Raw genomic sequence first — 21,613 nt, 5'->3', positions numbered from 1 at the left:
TTTGAAAAAGCTCTTAAAAACAATACTGATAGAATTCCCTTTTACCACCTATAGTCTTAGAAGAGAACCCCTGATATATAAATAGATCAATGTCAATTCCTTGCACTACAAGATAAACACCTCAAAAGCCACCATATTGGAAGCCTTATTTTATGTGCAATAAATTATATAATGAAACTCTGAAACAGGAAAGGGGCATTTTCTGTAAAATATTTTTTTCCTTTTGGGGATAGAGGCCCTAACTCACTGGCTTTAACTCACGAATCAGCATCAGTGGTAAGCCTTAAAAAAAATTAGATGCTTAAGTCTCATCCCCAGAAATATGAGTTCAATTGGTCTGGTCTTGGTCCATGCACTGGCATTTTTAAAAAAGCTTCTCAGATAATTCTAATAGGCAATCAGAATTGAGAAACATTTCCCAAACTGCTCATAAGTAGAAAAACCAAATCTGTGGTTTTGTTAATATGGTATGAAAAGTTGAGATCTAAGCTCACTTAGAATTTTTCTCAAGGAAATTGTAGACATGAATATGATGATACTCAATGGATTTTTTTTTTAAAAGACTTTATTTATTTATTTGACAGAGAGAGACACAGCAAGAGAGGGAACACAAGCAGGGGGAGTGGGAGAGGGAGAAGCAGGCTTTCCGCCGAGCAGGGAGCCCGATGCGGGGCTCGATCCCAGAACCCTGGGATCATGACTTGAGCTGAAGGCAGACGCTTAACAATGGAGCCACCCAGGCACCCCATTCTACGGATTTTTTATAGTGACAACAAATTATTAGGGGTTTAGGCACACAGAGCCCTTGTTCTACAGACTGTAATTAATAAGAGATTGGGTGAACAGAAAAGAAACAAGAAAAGTATCCTGAATGAAAAACTAGAGCCAAAGAAAGGAATGGAAAAGTATATAGGAAAGTAGATCAAGAATACATAAGGAAGGGCTCCTGGGTGGCTCAGGTGGTTGGTTAAGTGTCTGCCTTTGGCTCAGGTCATGATCCCAGGGTCCTGGGATTGAGCCCCGCATTGGGCTCCCTGCTCGGCGGGAAGCCTGCTTCTCCCTCGCCCTCTCCCTCTGCTTGCCGCTCTCCTGCCCTCTCACTCTCACTCTCTGTCAAATAAATAAACAAGTCTTAAAAAAAAAAAAAAGAATACACAGGGAAGAAACTAAAGTGAAAGGAGAACAAAACAAAACAGTAGACGGGAAAGAGAAAGGACACACAACTTAAAATGTTAGTCAATTTTTTATTAATTTTTGTAACTTTCCAGTACTCTACCCAATACCATATCTAGATTTTTGGCCAATATTAAAACTAGATATCCAATACACTCTTCTTAATTGATTTCCATTCCATGAAAAAATTTAAAGATGAATTATTATATTTAATGTGTATTCTTTACATTTATATTTTTTCTGATAGATCATTTTTACATGATAGAAATTTACCTTTAAATGGCATTTCAAAGATAGAAACAAAGACAGAACAATTAAATACAAAACAAAAGCAAAACCTTTATTCTTTTGGCTTGATTGTAATGTGGTTTACCGTTCTTTATGGTAATAGCATTTTCCTGCATGCATTTCACCAACACACTACAAGTCAATAGCTTTAGTATAAAGAATCTATGTTTAATGTTGCTTGTGAAAGAAAAACAAAATGTTTTGCTGTAACTGGTAATATAATTTCACTACCTGGCTTTGTGAGAAAACAAACAAACAAACTTGGGTCCCAGATCATAACTGATACAGTTCTAATGCCATACGGGTCAATAAGAGTAAGATATATCTGGGTAAACAAACACTGGAAAAGACTGACGATTTACTAAATAAAAAGACTAGGTGGAAACATCTGATCCAAGCAATGCCAAGAATATCAACTGATCTTTCCTTAAGCCTCTTTCCATGATAAGGCATTACTATTTGAAAGCAAATAAATGCTGGACTCAGTCTGAGATTTGTTTCACATTGAAATGTGTGCAAAGTTTACAGTACTAATAAAAAAGCAGAAACCTACACTGCATCTTAGTCTTTGTTTCTTATTTTGTGAAGTGCTGCAATTTAAAAGTGCTAGGAACAGAAACTAACAATAGTGACTGTGACATCAACCTGAAGATACTTTTAATTTCTCATTTTATGTACAAAAGGCTGAAAAATAAAATAAAATGAACTTTGTACAGTATTTATATTTTCTTAGAAAACTCTAACCATATAGTTTCAACAGATTTAAGCAGCTTGCAACATGTTCGTACAGTCGGGCTTTTTACCATAGAGTGTTCAATTAAGATTGGGAGAATAAAAAGCAAGAAGCTCTTCATTGTTTGCTGCAACCTATTGCTTAATGACATGAAGAATGAGGTCTGGGTCGAACAATTTGCTTCACTTTACCACTGACATATGGCTTCCCATATTGGACTTCTGAACAGTGGAAGGAATAAGATACAGCAGCCTGGGCAAGAGAAACATGCAGCGGTGACAGCTTCAAACTACAGTGGAGCCAATGACATTATATTACCTGTTGAAAGCTTGCAAACTATACTTACTGTGGTACATATTTGATGCAATAAATACTGTGCTTAAGTCATCATTTTTGTTTGCTCAAACATGCACCACTGGGTAAAATGACTATTTACAAAGCAGACTTTTATTGTTTAAATTGACATATACTATGTCAACCTCACCAAGAGCAGAAGATGGCTAAACAATACTGCAGGAAAAAAGCAGAATCAACTTTATAAAGTGGTGGGGGGGGTGCTTTTTGGTCAATTCAGTTTCTTAAAAGGATTGATAGGATATTTTTAGTTTATGCCAAAGGACACTTATCAAAAATGGGATAGTCATGCTGCCAGGACTCTGAATGACTATGTAATGGTGTGTGTGTACATATATACATATATACATGTACATATAATGGATTATGTAAAAATAAAACAATTCTTCAACGCTTGTGAATTCTATGGAACATTTACAGGCACATTAAAATTTTTCTGGATGAGATACCTTAAAAACATGAATAGCTATTTAAGCACCTCAAAAATCTAAAAACATCTTGAAACAAGAAGTAAACTCTTTCTTTTTGTGATGTGATTTTTTTTCATGTGTGAATGAGAAGTGCAGCATGCCTTCATTTAAAATATATCCAGTTATACAATAGAGAAACGCAGAATTCCCTACCTTTAATCCCTCTCCCCAAACATAAACCCATTTACAAAAATAGTCACATATAATAGTAAACAACCTGTGAATTAAAAAAAAAAAGGTGATAAATTCACAGCATACATTTTGTAAAAATATGGCAGGTGTGGCAGTTAAATCATAACAGTGGTGACAATTACTATCATCAAGTGTCACGTGTTGAATTTACATAAAAATTTAACTTCCCTCCCCCCTTTAAAGTGGTTCCTATAGTCTGAGTAGCCATTACATCTCTGCTCTTCAGCAGTGTCAGCTGGTTGTGAAAACAGAAACCTCCTGTCAATGCTGTTTTCCTGGTTTATTGAGTCCCAGTTTGCTGACCAGAGGTCTCTGTCTTGTTATAGGCACTGACCTTAAGTATACATTTGTAAAAACAGTCAGTTTGGCATAGACCTCCTGTGGGAGTCCTGTTGACACCAATACATCACCATCACAGGCTGTAAACAATTGATCACAGAATGGAATATTCTTTGTTCTTTTTTACTTTTTACTTTCCCTGATATCTTTCCCTTTGTCTTCCTTTTCTGATTTGTCTTTTTCAAATTTTTCTTTTTCTGGTTTGGTCACACTGTCATAGGAAGGTGGAGAGGTGGTGGAAGGCGTCATGTCAGTTTTCTCTGGAGTTGAATTCTCATTTAGTTTGTCAATGAGGATATCTTCTTTGATAGGTGTTCCGTCACCTTCTTTGCCTTTGTCTTTCTTATAGATACATGAAACCTTTTTAACTTTTTGCTTCAAGAGGTAGCGTCTATAAGCCCTCTGGATAACAATAGCAGACACCTCCTCTTGTTTGCGCTTCAGAGTGCTTGTGATGGGCTCATAGGAGACTTTGGAGGGGTTCGATGCCATGAATCGCTCTTCCATCTGTATTCGAAGGGCATCCATCTCGCCACTCTCACCCAAAACACGCTTTGTAAAGGCAAATAAAATGTCGAGGCAGTGGATCCGGTCCCCACTGACCATGGGCAGGTCCATGGCGATGAGCTGGACTTTGTTTGGTTTGGCTATGAGAAGAGGAGGATCCAGGGCAGCTGCAAAATCAGAGAGCTTGGCGAACTCTATAAACTGCGTGGCGTCGGGATCAAACTTCTCCCAAACCTCGTAGAACATCTCAAAGTCATCCTCACTCAGGGGCTCTGCACTTTCTTCAGTAGCAACACTGAAGTTCTCCAGGATGACAGCGATGTACATGTTCACCACAACCAGAAATGATATGATGATGTAACTGACAAAAAAGAAAATCCCGACAGATGGGTTCCCGCAGTCTCCCTTAACTGAGCTTCCAGGGTGATCTTTCTCAGGGTCACAGTCTGGAGGTCCACTATTAAGAATAGGTGCTAGCAATCCGTCCCAGCCAGCAGAGGTGGTAATTTGGAACAGGCAGATCATGCTGTTGCCGAAGGTCTCAAAGTTGAACATGTCATCAATTCCAACTTCCCTCTTGACATAGGCAAAGTTGGACATTCCAAAGATGGCGTAGATGAACATGACCAGGAAGAGCAGGAGGCCGATGTTAAACAAGGCAGGAAGGGACATCATCAGAGCAAAGAGCAGCGTGCGGATTCCCTTGGCCCCTTTGATCAGACGCAAGATTCGACCAATCCTGGCGAGCCGGATCACTCGGAACAGGGTAGGGGACACAAAGTATTTTTCTATCAGCTCAGCCAGAAACATGCCTGTGGAAAATCAAGAAACAAAAACAAAAAATAGTGTTATATTTAATAGCAGTGAATACAAATTTACATGGATTAGATAATCACTAGTTTTACAAAATGTGGACATAAGAATTAGGTATACATACACACATACACACACAATCTGCAGTATTTGTTTAGCAAAATGAAACTGATGTTTGTTGTTATAACATTAACCCTTTTATGCTAACTGAGGTTTCAATGGTCATTTTTCCTAGTTCGAGAAAAGCATCTACTGAAAGATTCAACCACCGAAGGCCTAAAGATGTCACAAAGTATATGGCGGCCAAGCAAAGGAGTGGATTTGTAGTTCTAAAATACCAGTTCTAGGGCGCCTGCGTGGTTCAGTCGTCAAGCATCTGCCTTCAGCTCAGGTCATGCTCCCAGGGTCCTGGGATCGAGCCCCGCCTCGGGCTCCCTGCTCGGCGGGAAGCCTGCTTCTCCCTCTCCCACTCCCCCTGCTTGTGTTCCCTCTCTCGCTGTGTCTCTGTCAAATAAATAAATAAAATCTTAAAAAAAAAAAAATACCAGTTCTGGTACTGGCATAAGAACTAATGGACAAGGCTTGTGATTTTTGGATTGGAATATGGGAGTTCTTATCCTGAGACGGTTATGATCCGTTTTATTTGCAAGGTGGCAAGAATGATGGACAGGAGAGAATCCAGGCTTTGGAGACAGACATACTTGTGACTGAATCCTATCTCTTTTTTTCCACATCACTAAATGGTGATAGTATCTACTTCTGTTGTTGTTTTTGTTAAACTTAGTACTTTCTGAGCCTTTTCTTTGCTCTAGGCATGCTACTACGTGCATCTACTTACATAATCTCATTTAATTCTCACAATAACACTTTACAGAAATATTCCCTGGAAAGCCAGGAATTGGAGGTAACTTGCCATTGGTCACTGAGCTCGTAAGTCGTGAAAATAGGGAAGCTCCAGGCCAGATCTGTATGGTCCAGAGTCTCATCCTTTAATCACTATATGACCACCTCATAGGATCAGAGTGGCACATTGTTTCAGTGTTCTAGTCCACCAGAGAAAGCAGTATAAAGAGTGGAATGCTACTTTTTTCTCTATATATATGTTTTCTTTTCTCAAATAGGCAGAACCTTGTCTTAAATCTCTTATATTTACTGCCAGCACCTCATTTAATGCCCTATACCTAACCATTTAATATGTATTAATGAAAATGAGCCTGTTTTAGTTTTTTGAACAAAATGGCTACTTCTGGAGAAAGAATATTACAAACCATAGGAACTATCTGAATCCAAAGGTATGATGAGGTTTATTTATGTGTGAATATATGTAAACACACATGCAAACTATTCCAATTTTCAATAGCTTATTTCTGGACTATGTGATTACTTCTAATAATTTTTGTGTGTATGTGCGTGTGTGAATTATTTATTCAAAGCAGTACTTGTCTATACCACAGGAGTCTGAGTGACTATAGGAGTGTTATGACAAATTGCAGTTATTGTCTTCTGAAATGAGACAAGATGATAAATGAAAGCTGAAAAATATAAAATCTTTTTTTTTTTACACATCATTTCATGCACAGCATGCAACAAGAGAAATGACAAACTGAAGAATGGACTATTAGGCTTTTATCTGAAATTTTGGGATGAATGAAAAAGATTAGTAAGGAACACTTCCACAGTTTTAAACAAATTTTTACCACTAACTTCTTTAACTGAGTAAAAGCATCTCTTCTTACCTACAATAGAGAGAATGACCACCACAAAATCAAAAATATTCCATCCAATGGTGAAATAGTAGTAACGAAGAGAGATTAGTTTCAGCACACACTCTCCAGTGAATAGAACAATAAACACCAGATTAATCCAGTACAGAATGTTTGTCATCTCCTGACTCTGGTCATCAGTTTCCACCATCATGGTGACCATGTTGAGGCAGATGAGAATCATGATACTGATATCAAAGACTTGTTTGGTTACAAAATCAAAGACCATTCCTTGGAATTTGTTCTGGAACAAGGAATACGTAAAATTCACTTAGGAACATAAAAAAAATCAAATTTGACTTCTCTGCTTCTAACATAGCAATATGAAAATGTAGCTTTTATAAAAACACACCATGTTTATTTAATACTTGGAAGAACATTTTGTATATTGGCATATACAAATTTTTTCAAATGTATTTTAGTTATACTGTTCATGATATCAGATTTTATAAACTGACTTTAAGAACCACTTATTGTATGCTCAGTGCCCATAACATCATCATGTGTACGACAGACGGTCAGCCAATATTTGCTACTCTAACAAATCTTTGTTATCCCCTGTTTTGGAGGTGCGTATCAAAGTAAACTTCAAAGAACTAATAAATACTTCTCCGGCTTTTTCTCTCATGTTTATTTTTTTCTAGTTTCTGCTTTTATTGTCTTTCCCCAAAGCCAGAGCATCTTAAGTTTCATCTGGGAAGATGTTTTAAAAAATTATAGTCCAAGAAAAAGGACATATGTGGAACACCTGGTGAAATCAATTAAGTTCTGTATTTTATTTAAATGGTATTGTACCAAGGTTAATGCCTTAGCTTTGATTACTGATCTGTGGTTATGCCAGATTTTGCAATAATGGAAAGCTTGGTGAAATTAAATGTGGGTAACTCTTCTGTCAGAATATAATAATCTTTTAAAAAGTTATAGTCCACAGTCAGATGTTCAGGCTTTGCCCTATTCAGTTTGGACCTTATTTCCAAGCACTAATGGGCTTTATGTCTTGTTTATGAAGTTAAGTCCTCACCTTACCAGTTCTGCTAGTTTGGACCCTGTTTTGTACAATTTTACCTATCCCTGCTTGGTATTTCAGGCTTTCTAGGGCTCAAGCCCTGACTTAACTTCCACTAGGCTGTCCTCTACTTTCTTAACTAGAAACGCTGATGGTCTGTTACCTATACACTTTGCAGGCTACTTTCCCAGATTCTGACATGTTTATCCATCTGGATTCTCTGTACTAGTGTTCTGATCTCTCTCAGTTGAGAGACATCCGTTAGTTACTCCCTATGGAAATTCTTGGACATCAAACACCACCTGTCTGTTGTATGTTTCTTTCTCTGAGCAGGTATCTGGCTGCTGGACTGGACTTCTATTGCTTCAGCTGGGTCTGTCCTTCAAGAGCCTCCTTCAACTTGATAAATGTGTCTAATTCCAGTTCCAAACCTTTCTTTCTTAGCTTTTATTTACTGTAGCTTACCTTTCCAAGTCTGGCTATGTTTCTTTTATTTCTACCCTTCATATTTCCTATCCCTCTTAATAAAATTTGCAGATTCTACTGTATCATTTTATCTTGTCTCCTTGTACTAAAACAGACTTCTCTCACTCCTTCTCTGGTGACTTTGAATTCAACTTTAAGTTTTAAGCACTCTGTGTAATCAGAAAACTTTATGTTTACATTTGTCATAAAACTGATGACACTGTATTGCAAATGGTTTGCTCTTGTTTATTTGATTTTAATTTTTTTCTTCTAGTCATTTGGAGGCTCTGCCAGGACAGAGCAGTGTCATTTTCTCATAGATATAGCACCTAGAGTGTAGTAGGTTCAAAACTGCTTAAAATCAGAAGCTTTTTATCAATAAAAAGTTCCTTAGATTTTCTGCCCGTGTAGTTTTCCAGTGGGTCACTTTGATGTACAACTCCAATCCCCAGTCACTAATCGCTATCTCCAATTTAAATCCCAGGATGTAGTATATGCTGGAGGAAGCTACGTAACCCTGGCAGTCTTGTTCACCAAAGATTTATGTTCTCTCACTTCATCTGGGTCCTTGACGGTGATGAGGAATCCTTTATTATCACTCACTTGCTCCAGGATAGTTCCAAACTTCTCAGAAATATTCTATTCTTTTGCCCTCTATTCTTTTTTGAGAGCATCAAAATCAGTGTAAAGAAACTCTTCTACTTCCTTTTGCATTTCATATTATCTTGACTTTTCACATATATCTTTTTATATATTACTCCATATTCATCAGAGGAGTCAGTCCTTCTTACTTCTAAATCTAACCTAGACCATTCTATTCTTGAGCCACATTTTATGTGTGACTTTATTCTATATTCCCTCTCTTCACACTCTTCTTCTCCAGAACTCTTGCTTTGCTTCAAACCTACATCTCTCTCCAAATCTTAAGAAACTTTATTTTACTACTTCTAAATATTCATTCTTTCCCCATCTCCTTTTGATTGCCAGATTCTGCAAGCTAGCATCTCCAATTTTTTTCTCCATGCATGTCCCTTCTTCATATCCTGCATGACACTAGTCATCCAGTGTGTATGGCAGAAACTTGTAGGTTCTCTTTGTTGGGTCCTTCTTTGTCTCCCATATTCAATTAATAGACAAACTTTTTAACTGCACTCCAGTGACAGCTCACAAATCCATCCACTTTTATTCATCTCCACACCACCCTGGTTCAGGCCACCTGTCATCTCTGAAACAGCTCCAAAATAAGTCTACAAAGCATACACATTGCCCCTATCAATACTGGTTGAGTGATCTTTACAAAACTGAAAATGACCAGGTTCCCTTCAATGGTTTCCCATTGCTCTAAGAATAAAGACAACTTTTGAACATGGCCTACAAAGCTCAGAAAAGTGTGGCCCATCCTAACCTCTTCATTCTCAACACATCCCAATGAGCCCTCACTCTCTGTATTCCAGCCTCACTGGCCTTCCTACCTCAGGGCCTTCACACAAGCACTGCCCTTCTCTTAAAGGGCTCTTCGCCTCCTGACAACAATTTCTGCAGCAACCAAGCAGCTATTGGCAAATATACAATTGGAATCTCCATAAAAATTCATGAAGAGAATGATGTTATCAGATTTAGAAGCAAGATGCTAGGGGAAAATATGAAATGTTTTTAAAACCAAAAGAAAACAAAACCTGTGACTTGTTTCATTAATGATTCCACTTAATCACCAGAGCTGGATAGAAAATGGGGCATATCTGAGATGTACCAATATCTGAGATTGTATCCAATTGGTCCCCACTGCACTCTGTGAACATTCAATATTTCCACACAATGTATGTATGCATATGTTTTCTTCTCTACATTATTAGAAGCTCCTCAGTGACATCAATTCTATGTAATACTATTGGCATATAAGTCTGAAATTTTTTATTTACATATATTTTCTATGTTTATTTATAATACCTATATTATATATTTTGTGCATATGATATACATATGAAACACATATACTTAGGCTAAGATAAAACTTTTGTTTTGCAAATTCATAAAAATACTAGTATCTGGCAATCTGGACTGTGCAAGTGATAAATAACATAGATCTTGCTGGGAATGAAAGCATGTTATTCTTACAGCAGGTCGAGGGATGGGTTTTTGTGGTTTCTTTGAGCCCAGTTTTTTCATTGCATTGTAGTATTTCTTCTGCTCTTCTGTCATAAAAATGTCTTGACCTCCAAAGTAAAGAAATAAAAACAAAATTTGTTAAAATCATGTTCTTTGCTAGCTATAAAACCCATTTCATTAGTTATGTGAAAATTGGCTTCCAAGTGCTATTCTAATGTTGCCAATCTTTGTATTTACAGAGATAGATGCATGTATTCAATCTATAAATTATTCTCTATTAACCAGTCATATTTCTATCCTGAAAATATCAATACATGCTATCTGAATTAACAATTACTTAAAAACTTACAATTGATTAAATATTTCAAAACAATTTCAGAATTTTATTTAGCTGATTACATTTTAGAGCCAAAAAGAACCAGTGTGAGATGTTTAGTTCACATTTTAGAATAAAGATGAAGTTTTAGTATACTTATCTTCTTTTTCTGTTGGTTGAAGTTATCTATGATGACACCAATGAATAGATTCAGGGTAAAGAATGAACCAAAAATAATAAAGATGACAAAATAAAGGTACATGTACAGATTGTCTTCATACTTGGGTTGTAATTCTACCTACAAAATATTAAGTAATGATAACTATTAGAACTACTACTTGTTTTATAAAAAAGATATCAGCTAATTTTCAATTCTCAAAGCATATCTCAACTGTTGGAAATGGAAAAAAAAAGATCAAACATTAAACAGATTTTATGAAACATCAACTCTAACATGCTTTTTGAAGAGTCCTGCAAGACCATTCACTGACTTGACAAAGTGAAACAACTCATAGAAAAGTCTAGATAATTAAAATTATTTTCACCCAATAAATTTCTAGATTATGAATGCACTTTCCCTTATAGGCAAAGTCCTTCAACAGGGCATGCAAAGTGAGGATCTCCCCTTCCTGCAGAAGAGATGTTTGCGTTACACTATTTTATGTTAAAATCTTTAAGATTTAGTCTCTTTGATTTGGTTTTTTTCAACTGTAAAATGAAAATAATAGAACCTTAACCTCATAGGGTGGTTGAGAAGGTTAAATATATTAATATATGAAAAGTGTTTAAAGAAATAGTGCCTGGCCTATTATAATAGCTGAGTGTAAAGGTTTGATTTCTATTACACATTTCTTTTCATAGGTTAGAATTATTATTTTATGTGTGGATATGGGTACCTCTGTAGGATCATGCCCTTCTGAAAATGAGTCTATAGGCTCTAGGCACAGCTTCTGTAACAATGATGCCTTGTCTTGTCCAGCACACTTGTGGTCAAAAAAAGAGTGACAGTTGGTGTGAGCTTTGGCTGTAATCTTAGCTCAGGTCTCAAAGGATATTGTTCTAACCAATTCAGTTAAGCAGTCACAGTGGTAATGGATACAGGTAATGACCCACTGTGTCTCATGAAATCAATTTAGAGGGTAAAGGCCAACATGATATGTTTTTCTAATGAAATAGAGTAAAATGGAAAATGTTAGAAATATTGTAAAAGTACCTATTCTTTGATGAGACTTTTATTTCATTTATATGTGTATACAGTGAACAGTGATATAAAATGATATTTTTAAACATTTTAAAATTAAATACAATACATACAGAAAAGTGCACAGCCCATAAGTGTAAAATGTAGTAATAAATTGTTATAAAGTGAATCTCACGGTGCAGGACATTGCCAGGAACTCAGAAACCCTTGATACATCCTTCCCAAATATAAACTCTATAATCCCTGCTAGAGGCGACATTATCCTGACTTTTATGGTAATTCTTTCCTCGCTTTTTCTTTAAAGTTAACACTTAAGTATGCATTCTTGAACAATAAGATTAGTTTTGTCTATATTTTGTCTAGTGGACACATTTGTTATAACTGTTATATTTTTAGATTCATCCACATTGCTCTGTATGCTGTATACATATATCATTTCATCATTGCATAACATTCAATTATTTGTCCATTTTTACTACTTTTGAGCTGTTTCTAGTTTTTGCTAGTTCAAAAAGTTATGTTCATTCTTGTGCTTAGATTCTGCTATGCCTGTGCACAAGTTTCTGTAGGATATATTGCTAAAAATGAAATTGCAAGGTGAAAGAATATCTTGAATTTTATTGACTAATGTGATAATGCCCAACTTTTTAAAAGAAATATTTATCCATTTTGCCCTGTCAGCACTGCATAAGTTATTATTGCTCTTTATCCTTGACAATACTTGGTATTGTCATACTTTTTAATATTGCCAATGAGGTAATTGTATAGTTAACGCCATGTTGTGGTTTAAATTTGCACTTCTCTGATAACTACTGAGATTAAGAGGGAGCAACTTTTCATAATTTTAGTGTCCACTTGGATTTCATCATTTGTAAAATGCTTGAACGCTGAGGAATTATGTAGCTATTGTCCGCTAAGTTACTAAGGAAGAAACCAAAAGAAAGTTGTATATCAAGCTGCTGCTAGGGAAGGCAGAGAGAACTCTAAATGAATTATGCAAAGCAGGTAGGAAAGTACTGTAGAAGAAAGTGGTCATGAGCCCATTGTTTGTGGTCAGAGTTCAAAAACACGTACTACCACTTAACGCATTGAGCCTCTTTGCTTCAATAGTGAAATGGAGTTAATTATCAACCACCCAGTAACGTTGTTATTTAAGATTAAATGGGATTGTGTAAGAAAGCTGTTAGCAGAGTGAGTAGTAATAAGTAGTAAGTTATTAGTATTATTCAAAAAAGCACATGACTGGGATTCCTGATTGTACTCACAGAGATACAATGCAGGGTTTTTAGTTCTCATGCTCGCTCTCTCTCTTTTTTTTTAATAAGGTAAAAAAAAAAAAAACCAACAACTCGAATTCTTTCTCAGTTACCACCTGGTTATTGGTGCTAGGAAAATAACATTTCAAATTTAATTACTATGCTCTGGCAATATACCAGAAGCCAATCTCTCTCTTTTTTTTTTTTAATGTGATTTCCTCCCCCATTGTTAAATAGTGAAAAATTAATGAAAACTGTACAAAATTTTCAAAAGTGCTGAGGTGTCTAAGGCAGATTGTGAAGGCCCCTTCCTTCTATCACAAAATCTCACTTCCCAGAGAAAAACACTGTAAAGTTTTCTGTTTGTTTTTTTTCCACCATTAGCCAGATTCTGCCTATTCCAGGGAAGATAAAAAGATGGAAGAAATCTGTGACAGATGAAGAAAGTGCATGTACAGATTGAGGGCTTCTAATGCACTAATGTCCATAACTATCAGAGCCAAAAATAAAATGTCTCATTTTGCAAAATCAACAAAATTTTAAGTGCTGGGTGCCACGCTAGATACTAGAAAAGATGTGTTAGAAGATTTACAGTGAGCAGAGAAAAACATTCAAATCAAAATTTTGTAATATAGATGTTTTCTATAAATATATATATATAAAAATTTCTATAAATATAAATATAAATCTATAAATTGACCCATTGTTTTATTTATTAGTAAATTACAACACTGTAGAAATAGTCACTGGATCAAATTAAACAATCTTCCCTCTAAAAAGACTTACATTTCGTGAATCAACAGCTGCATACATGATATCCATCCATCCCTTAAATGTGGCCTGTAAAAAATTCATACCATTTAATTTTCCCCCACAAATTATAATTTTAGAAAAGAAATTAAGTATCAGATTGACCAATTCAATCATTCAAAAACAGGTATATGAAAGTTTGGGGTTAGTATTTAAAATCTGGGCAAAGTTTTGTAATAGATGCATGGAAAATACTTCAACTCTACGTTCTTCTATAAATCTATAATTAAATCATGAGAGATGATAACAATATGCTATCATAAAAGCAATTATCAACAATCTTTGACTCTGATATACCTATAAGAATATAACATGAAATTTGATAAAATAGTATCACACCAGTTGAAAAATATGTTGCATTGTTTGATCTTAATGCTCTCCATTCTTATTCTTTTGGTATTATCACCAATCACTAATCATGATTTGTTCTTGAAAAATCTCCATATCGTTGATTATACTATTTTGAGCCAATTATTCCATAAGATGAAGTAGTTGCCTAATCTGAAAACAAACATATTCAACTGCAATTTACTCTTTTAAATATTTGTGGTTTTTGTGCAGACACCACACCTAAGAACAATTTTATACATTTTTTTCAGCTCCTTAGAGCCGCAGGATCTGTCCTTTCCCTTTATATTCATATAGCGTTAGATATCATGCAGGTGGATCATCTCAGAGAGTGGTCAGTTAAGAAATTGAATGGATTTTTATGAATTTATAATAGACATCATAGACTTGGTAGACGATTTTTGTTTTCAGGAGCGCAATCTCCCCATTGGAAGGAGTTCAAACAACAGGCAGGAAAGGTGGGGATCAGAGTAGGCATCTGTGCGACAGATGTAAGGTGGGAGTTTGGTTATGGGGGTGGTGGAGATCGGGTGGATGAAAGTTTGATGAGGGTTTGATACTGTCTGCTAGCTGAGGAGTCCAGAAATCTACCACTCCTCCTCCTCCTTCACACACATGCTTTTCCAGCACCACACTAGGGCCAGGTCCTCTATTTTGCTCAGAGTAGGGATGGGGTAAAAGAGTGGCAACCTACACAGAAATCTCAGTAACCAAGGACTGGTGCTGGGGTAGCTAATGCCTAGTCTGAAAGACCATAAACTTTGTAGAGCAGTCCAGTTTCCAGCGTGATGCAGAAAAGAGAGTTCAGCACTGATTAGAAAGAATCTAGGCAGATGGGCTTGAGGAAGTATGTATTTGCAAATATTGAGAGAGACGATTTCAGATTCATTTTAATAATACATCACAGAGAATAATAAAGTGGTTACTTACTACTTGAAGCAGAGAAAGATATCCAAGTCCTACATTATCAAAGTTTACTTTCACATTTTTCCACCTGGCAGTTTGATTGCTCTCTATGAGGGCTTTACATTCGCTGTAGTTGTTGACCACACTTACATCGAACATTTCTCCAGTGGTGTAGTTAATACAATGATAAAACTTGCCAGCAAAGAGATTTACTCCCATGATACTGAATATTAGCCAAAAGATCAGACAAACCAGAAGTACATTCATTATGGATGGAATGGCTCCTAAAAGAGCATTGACCACAACCTGGCACAGAAATAAGAAGAGAAAATAAGTGAAAACTCAACAATTTCTGAACACTATTAAAAGAACAGCAGTCAAGTGACAGAAAATATACCTGTTCCTAAAATATTGGGCAGAAACTAGTACCTGGTAGCTCCAATAAAAAATTTTTACAATTACAGTTCATAATGACATAAAATATATTTTATATTGTGGAATGTTTTCTCAGGAGGTAAGAACATACACAGAGCAAATGTTCATCAAAGAATGGAACTAATTATAAGTGCAAATAGTGACATGGCAACAGCAACAGTGTCAGCGTGTGAATATCACAATTTCCGAATATTTGCAAACCATAAAATTTACTATCCACAATTTGAAAGTGAAAGAGAACAACACTTGAGGGTTAATTTCCAGGGCAAAAGGGAACACTGGTAATGATTATTCTGAGAAAGCAAGTGTAAGCCAGGACTGTCCCAAGCAGTGTAGTCTAGGGTCACCCTACAGCTACAACTCCGGAGCAAAGAGATCGAAGCACGGAAATCGAATACGTGACAGGAGGAAAAGGTTTGGAAGTCAGGAGCTCTGTGTCCCAGTTTACATCACAAATTAGCTGTGCGCCTTTGGGCAAGTTATCTCATTTCTCTGATCCCCCTTTGGGGAATCCCTTTCAGAAGAAAATTCTCGTAAAGGATTGCAATTTGAGCCCAGGGTTTTCACTTAATGGCTTTGTTACTTGCAGCTTTCTCAATTAACTAGGGCTTTTAGGAAACATTTTTCAGCACTTTTTAAAATTATCCCTCAAGGAGATATTTAGCTAAAAATCATGTTCTGTGCAAGTGCACCTAACCTACTTCAGCAATAAACTTTATCAATGAGCAGGCATGTAAAATATAAGAAATACATGCATTAATCTTCCTCAACTCACTTATGGGATAAAAATACGTAAAAATACATATACACACACACATACGTACGTACGTACACACATACACACGTACCTACACACACACACCTACACACACATGTACGTACACACGTACGTACACACATGTACGTACACACACGTACATGCGTACACACACGTACGTACACACACGTACATACATGCACACACGTATGTATGTACACACACGTACACATACACACGTACATACGTACACACACGTACGTACATACACACACATACGTACATACGTACATACATACACACATATATAAATCTATGAGTAACGATATCTTACAACCAATCACACCAGACAGGTACTTGGCAAAAGGCACAACTCATCTGCAAATTGGCACCTGGAGCCTATTCAGTAAAGAATAATATTTTAAAGTATTTTTAAATGAAAGTAACTTTTAAAGAACTTATTGTAGTGTTATTATGAGAACTTCAACTCTCTGATAATGTAGAGGTACTTGTAGACTTGACAGTTTATTTTTAAGTTCACTACAACAAATGCTCTGCAAATGTGAGGAGATTCTAGTTAACAGAGTTAAAAAAAAACAACAACTGGAGAGCAAAGACATAATACATGTGTTTTCCAAGATAGTCAGATGTATGGAATGGCTGGCAATTTAGGTCCTTATCTATGAAAATTTGGTAAAGAAAATATGAAATTATTCTAATACTGAGAGTTTGCCCTTTTAAAATTAAAACTACTGCAAAAACGGTGATTTTAAATTGGTAAAGTGAAAAGAATATAACAGCTAACAATTCTTTACTACGCAACCAGGAGCACACCAACACACAAATCCACACACCTACACACATTTCTGTTTATGTTTGCAACATTCAGAGAAAGTCCGAAGTAACTACTTTCAAATTATCAGAAAAAGCATCATTTTCTAACAGTTTCTTTTAGAATAGCAAAATCCACAGAGATAGGATGTCATCATTTCCTCTGTGCTGAGGGTGTGTTGGTCTCAGGTTTTGTGCCCCGGAGGGGGTGACAAATGGTAGCACAAATTCCTCCGTCCTTTGTACCACCTTTCTAAATGAGTATTGGATTTCCACAGCTGACCTACTTTTTAGCCACCTCAGCCTGTGTTTGAAAGCTAAAGAGCCAGATTCAGATTTTAAAAGGCTCCAACACATCACATGGAGCAATGAAGAAATGATGAGGAATTCTTTGGGGTTTTAAATTACAGTCAGTGGAATTTCCTGCACATTTACAAATGGAACGAACATAACGAATCTTGACTCACATCGGAAGTCTACACAACATGATAGAGAGTTCCCACAGAGTGAAAAACCTACTTACAAGCAATCTAATTGTTTCTAATAAGAAGCTATCACTTAGGCATTCTATTCTGTGAGTGTCTCCAACAATGTCAAGTTTACGATGTCTGACAAATATTGATTGATAGGTTATGTCAGTATGAATGTATAAGATATAAATTCTCCATGGATTTGTCATTTCTGAGGTACAAAGTGGCAGTCTGTTCTCAATTATAATTCCAGCAAATTCTAAGGCATGCGGTCTTACCCTCATTCCTTCAAACCGGGATAAGGCTCTCAGTGGCCTCAGAGCTCTTAGTGTTCTGAGGGATTTGATGGCACCAAGTTCTGAGTAACCCAAGGCATTTGCAGTCAAGCTAACCAATGACACCTATACAGAGAAAGCAACACAGTTTTCTCATTTACAGACAAAAATGCTTACCCGGTTCAACCTTGCTCTGCAATAAACCAGTAGTTCTCAACCTTTAGTGAGTACCAAAATCACTTGGAGGGCTTGAAAACACAGATTACTGGCAGAGTCTGATTCAGCGGTTTTGGGGTGGGGCCTGAGATCTTCAGGTTTCCAGGTAAGGCTAAAGATACTGGTCTATGAGCCATACTTTGAGAACCACTGCCATAAACTTATGAGAAAGAAGCTATACATGTTCTCTTTTCAAAGATTCTTGATAAGAACAGTTTTTTTTTAATTAAATGTAAAACAAGAAAAAGAATGCCACTGAAATGCAATCTTCATCTACAGATCTGTAAAATTTATCATCTCTCCTATTATTTAGCTGACCCAAAAGGGAGATGACTAAAACTTAGTGTAAGTACAAAGGTGAACTAAGCAAACCACTGGCGAATCTGAACACAAATACACTCAGAAAGATCTAGGCCTCTGAAAGTGGCTTTGTCTTTCTGTCAACTTCAGTATGAGGGCATCAAACCACGAACTAGGTCAAATTAAAATAATTAACCAAAAAAAAGAAAAATTGAGATTTTAGTATTACTAATTAGAAATTGCCAGAACAATGATTTTAGTCATTTATACAGATGACTAATGTAGTTGATAGAAATTCTAAAATCTCAACTAAAAAGGAAAAGAATAACTGTCATAGGTAGCACAGAAATGTCTGATTTCCCTTGAAAATACATAGAAAACTCATTAAAACTATACAAACTAAGAAAAACTATTTTGTCCCAAAGGACACTTGAATTTCAAAAACAGATAAATAAAAATAGATGTGTCATAGAGCTTTTAAGAGTATGGTGTTAATGGATATTTAAAAAAATATTTTTTAAGAAAAAGTACACAGAAAAGTTTTACAAAATTTATTCAAACTAATTTTGCACATGTAATGTGAAATAGAAAAAGCCCTCTAAATTTGGCCAAAAATGAGCTACAAAAATTTATCTTAAGTGGTTCACATATTTTCCCTAAAATCTAAATTTTATTTATTTATTTGAGAGAGAGGGTGAGAGAATTCATGAGCAGGGGGGAAGGGTAGAGGGAGAAGCAGGGAGCCTGATGCAGGACTCGATCCCAGGACCCCGGGATCATAACCTGAGCCAAAGGCAGACGCTTAACCGACTGAGCCACCCAGGCGCCCCTAAAATCTAAACTTTTAATTTTAGGCCTAGTGAAGCCCTCTCTTCACTAATAATTGGAAAATAAAGTTACTAGATTATCATTTGTTGTGAAGATTTTCTGTATATAAAATATGAGGACCTGGACTACTTACTTTATCTTCCCTGAAGACAGAATCAATAAGAAATAGGAATAAACTAAAGGATAAAAGATAAAAGTAGGACATAAGAAAAAAAATTCTGAACAGGGGCAGTATTTATTGGCCAACTAAAAGAAGTGGTAAAATACCCAATTTTATGTGACTTGTGTAGCTGAATGTGAGAAGGAGATACATTTATGCTTTCTCCTCTTCCTGTAACAATCTCCTAACTGGTCTTCTGGTCTCTAAAAAATCCCCTTTCTATTCCATCATTCACAACTGCACCAAATTTCTCTCCCTAAAAGAGCAAGCTGTTGTTGTCACTTTCCATATAGAATGCTTCAGGGGCTTCTTGAACTAGATCAGAGGCCTACATCTCCTTGGATGGCATCACAGTTCTTTAAACTCTTGTCCAACTTACCTTTCTTATCTTGTCATCCAATTAGAAAACACTTTCCCTCACCCCGTGGCACTATCCTTAACCCTCTAGGATTATTTGTTGCTTGCACAGGCCCCGCTTGGCATGCATGGGTCTTAACGCTTTGGTGTCCTTCCCCTTATCTGTATCAGCTGACATTCTCAGCCCTCAAACTCCAGCTCACAAGGGCACTGCCTCATAAAGCCTTGCCTCCTTCCTCAGGGAAGTGAACGGCACTTCTAACACAGATGTCATCTTGTTGTGTACATATCTTTCCTCACTAGTCGACTGTAAGCTCCCACAAGCCAGAAAAATGACATTCGTATTTGTATCTTCCGTAACAAAACAGATGATCAAGAATATATTTGACATAAAGCAAAGTACTGATGAGTTTAATATATTGTCATAATAATTTTCTCAAATCTAAGAAGGTAAATATCAGGATATGTTCAGTAATATGAGCATCGGCTGCAGGGCAACTAGATTGCTCCTAAGAATTTCTTTATATTCAGGTCATATTGATTTAATGTCTTTAATGTTACACAGGTACATTATATATCAGGTATTTTTATTACAAATTTTCCAATGTATCGTGATCACATATAAAAAAATTTAAAAAAGTATCATTGGTAATCTAATTATACAAATAAAAGAACTGGTATGTTTTTCCATTGTGTAATATCCAATCATATGTGGTTTTAAGTATTTACTTATTGTCTTCTTTTATTGCCAGAAAACTTTTGATGTAATTCTGCATGTAGCCTTATATATTATATTTAATAGTAGATTTGCTATAGACAGATTAGGAAAAAATATAACAAAGATACTCTTCTCTCTTAAATTCAAAGAACTGTTTCCTCATATTTCGTTTCTTTGGTTTGGTGCTTAGAAAGCTCAAACTGGATTAAAAGTTGATAGTTTTTCTTTTTCTTTTTTTTTTTTAAGATTTTATTTATTTATTTGAGAGAGAGAGACAGAGATAGCAAGAGAGAGCATGACTGGGGTGGAGAGGGAGAAGCAGGCTCCCTGCAGAGGATCCTTGCTGAGGATCCCAGGACCCTGGGATCATGACCTGGGCCAAAGGCAGCAGCTTAGCCGACTGAGCCACCCAGGCGCCCCAAAAGTTTATATTTTTTCATTTGAAACTATAAAAAAATAACTTTCTCCATGAAAAGCTCCATTTTTTTATTTTGCTAGCATGATAAGTAAATTTTATATATCAAAATATTTCAAGTTAAAAGTATGTCTTTAATTTCCATGGAATTACAATCAACAGAATATTATCTTTAAAATGCACTAGTTAGCACTGTGCTTTCTTGCAAATTCCAGGGTCCTCCTCCTCCCTTGTTGGCTGTGAACATCATCCTGTCACCTCCCATGTGCCTGTCCCCTGTCCCCACTGGCTTGCCTAGTCTTTTCTAAACAAAAGGCCTTTAAGTTTCTTTTTAGCCATTATGAATGGACTACTAATTTAAAAGGTATTTAAGAAGTAAACCTCCAGAACTAAATGAAAATGATTTTTAATTTTTTTGCTAAATTAAGATTTTATATTTGTGAATAAAAGGTAAGATCTTCTTCAAAATTCTCCCTCAGAAATCATAGAGTAACCTGGTATTCAATTTTGTAAATTTTCTGGTATTCAATTTTATATTCTGGTACTCCATCTCACTTTATTTTCAACACCAGTGCAGTTTAATACAACTTTTAAATAATTGGCCCACAGCCAATCTGTTTCAACCATCGTATAAATCAAGAAGTATGTCTCCTGCTTTTTTGACTTCCAAGTTTCTTTGTAATTAGTAACCCATCTGTGGGACAAACACTTCTCAATAAGCTCTGGTGATAACAAAAACACTAATGTCAAAGATAACTGTGAGGAATTTAAATACAGTTATTGTGTAAAAGGTAAGGGTGAAAAA

General features: G+C 36.0%; 1 protein-coding gene across 1 annotated transcript in view; it reads right to left on the bottom strand.

Moving 5' to 3' along the window:
- Positions 1–1,230: 1,230 nt before the first annotated feature.
- LOC113920611 (sodium channel protein type 2 subunit alpha) overlaps positions 1,231–21,613 on the bottom strand; it is an 84,197-nt gene continuing 63,814 nt past the window's right edge. Inside the window, 7 exon segments of the mRNA XM_035726810.1 lie at positions 1,231–4,868; positions 6,606–6,876; positions 10,219–10,323; positions 10,686–10,823; positions 13,769–13,822; positions 15,071–15,352; positions 17,818–17,940. Coding sequence (XP_035582703.1) covers positions 3,673–4,868; positions 6,606–6,876; positions 10,219–10,323; positions 10,686–10,823; positions 13,769–13,822; positions 15,071–15,352; positions 17,818–17,940 — 2,169 coding nt within the window. The 3' untranslated portion in view covers positions 1,231–3,672.

Source organism: Zalophus californianus, chromosome 3 (genome assembly GCF_009762305.2).
Source record: "Zalophus californianus isolate mZalCal1 chromosome 3, mZalCal1.pri.v2, whole genome shotgun sequence".
NCBI classification, from domain to species: Eukaryota; Metazoa; Chordata; class Mammalia; order Carnivora; family Otariidae; genus Zalophus; species Zalophus californianus.
The sequence above is the reverse complement of the archived record's forward strand: the minus strand, read 5'-3'. Positions and strand labels throughout refer to the sequence as shown.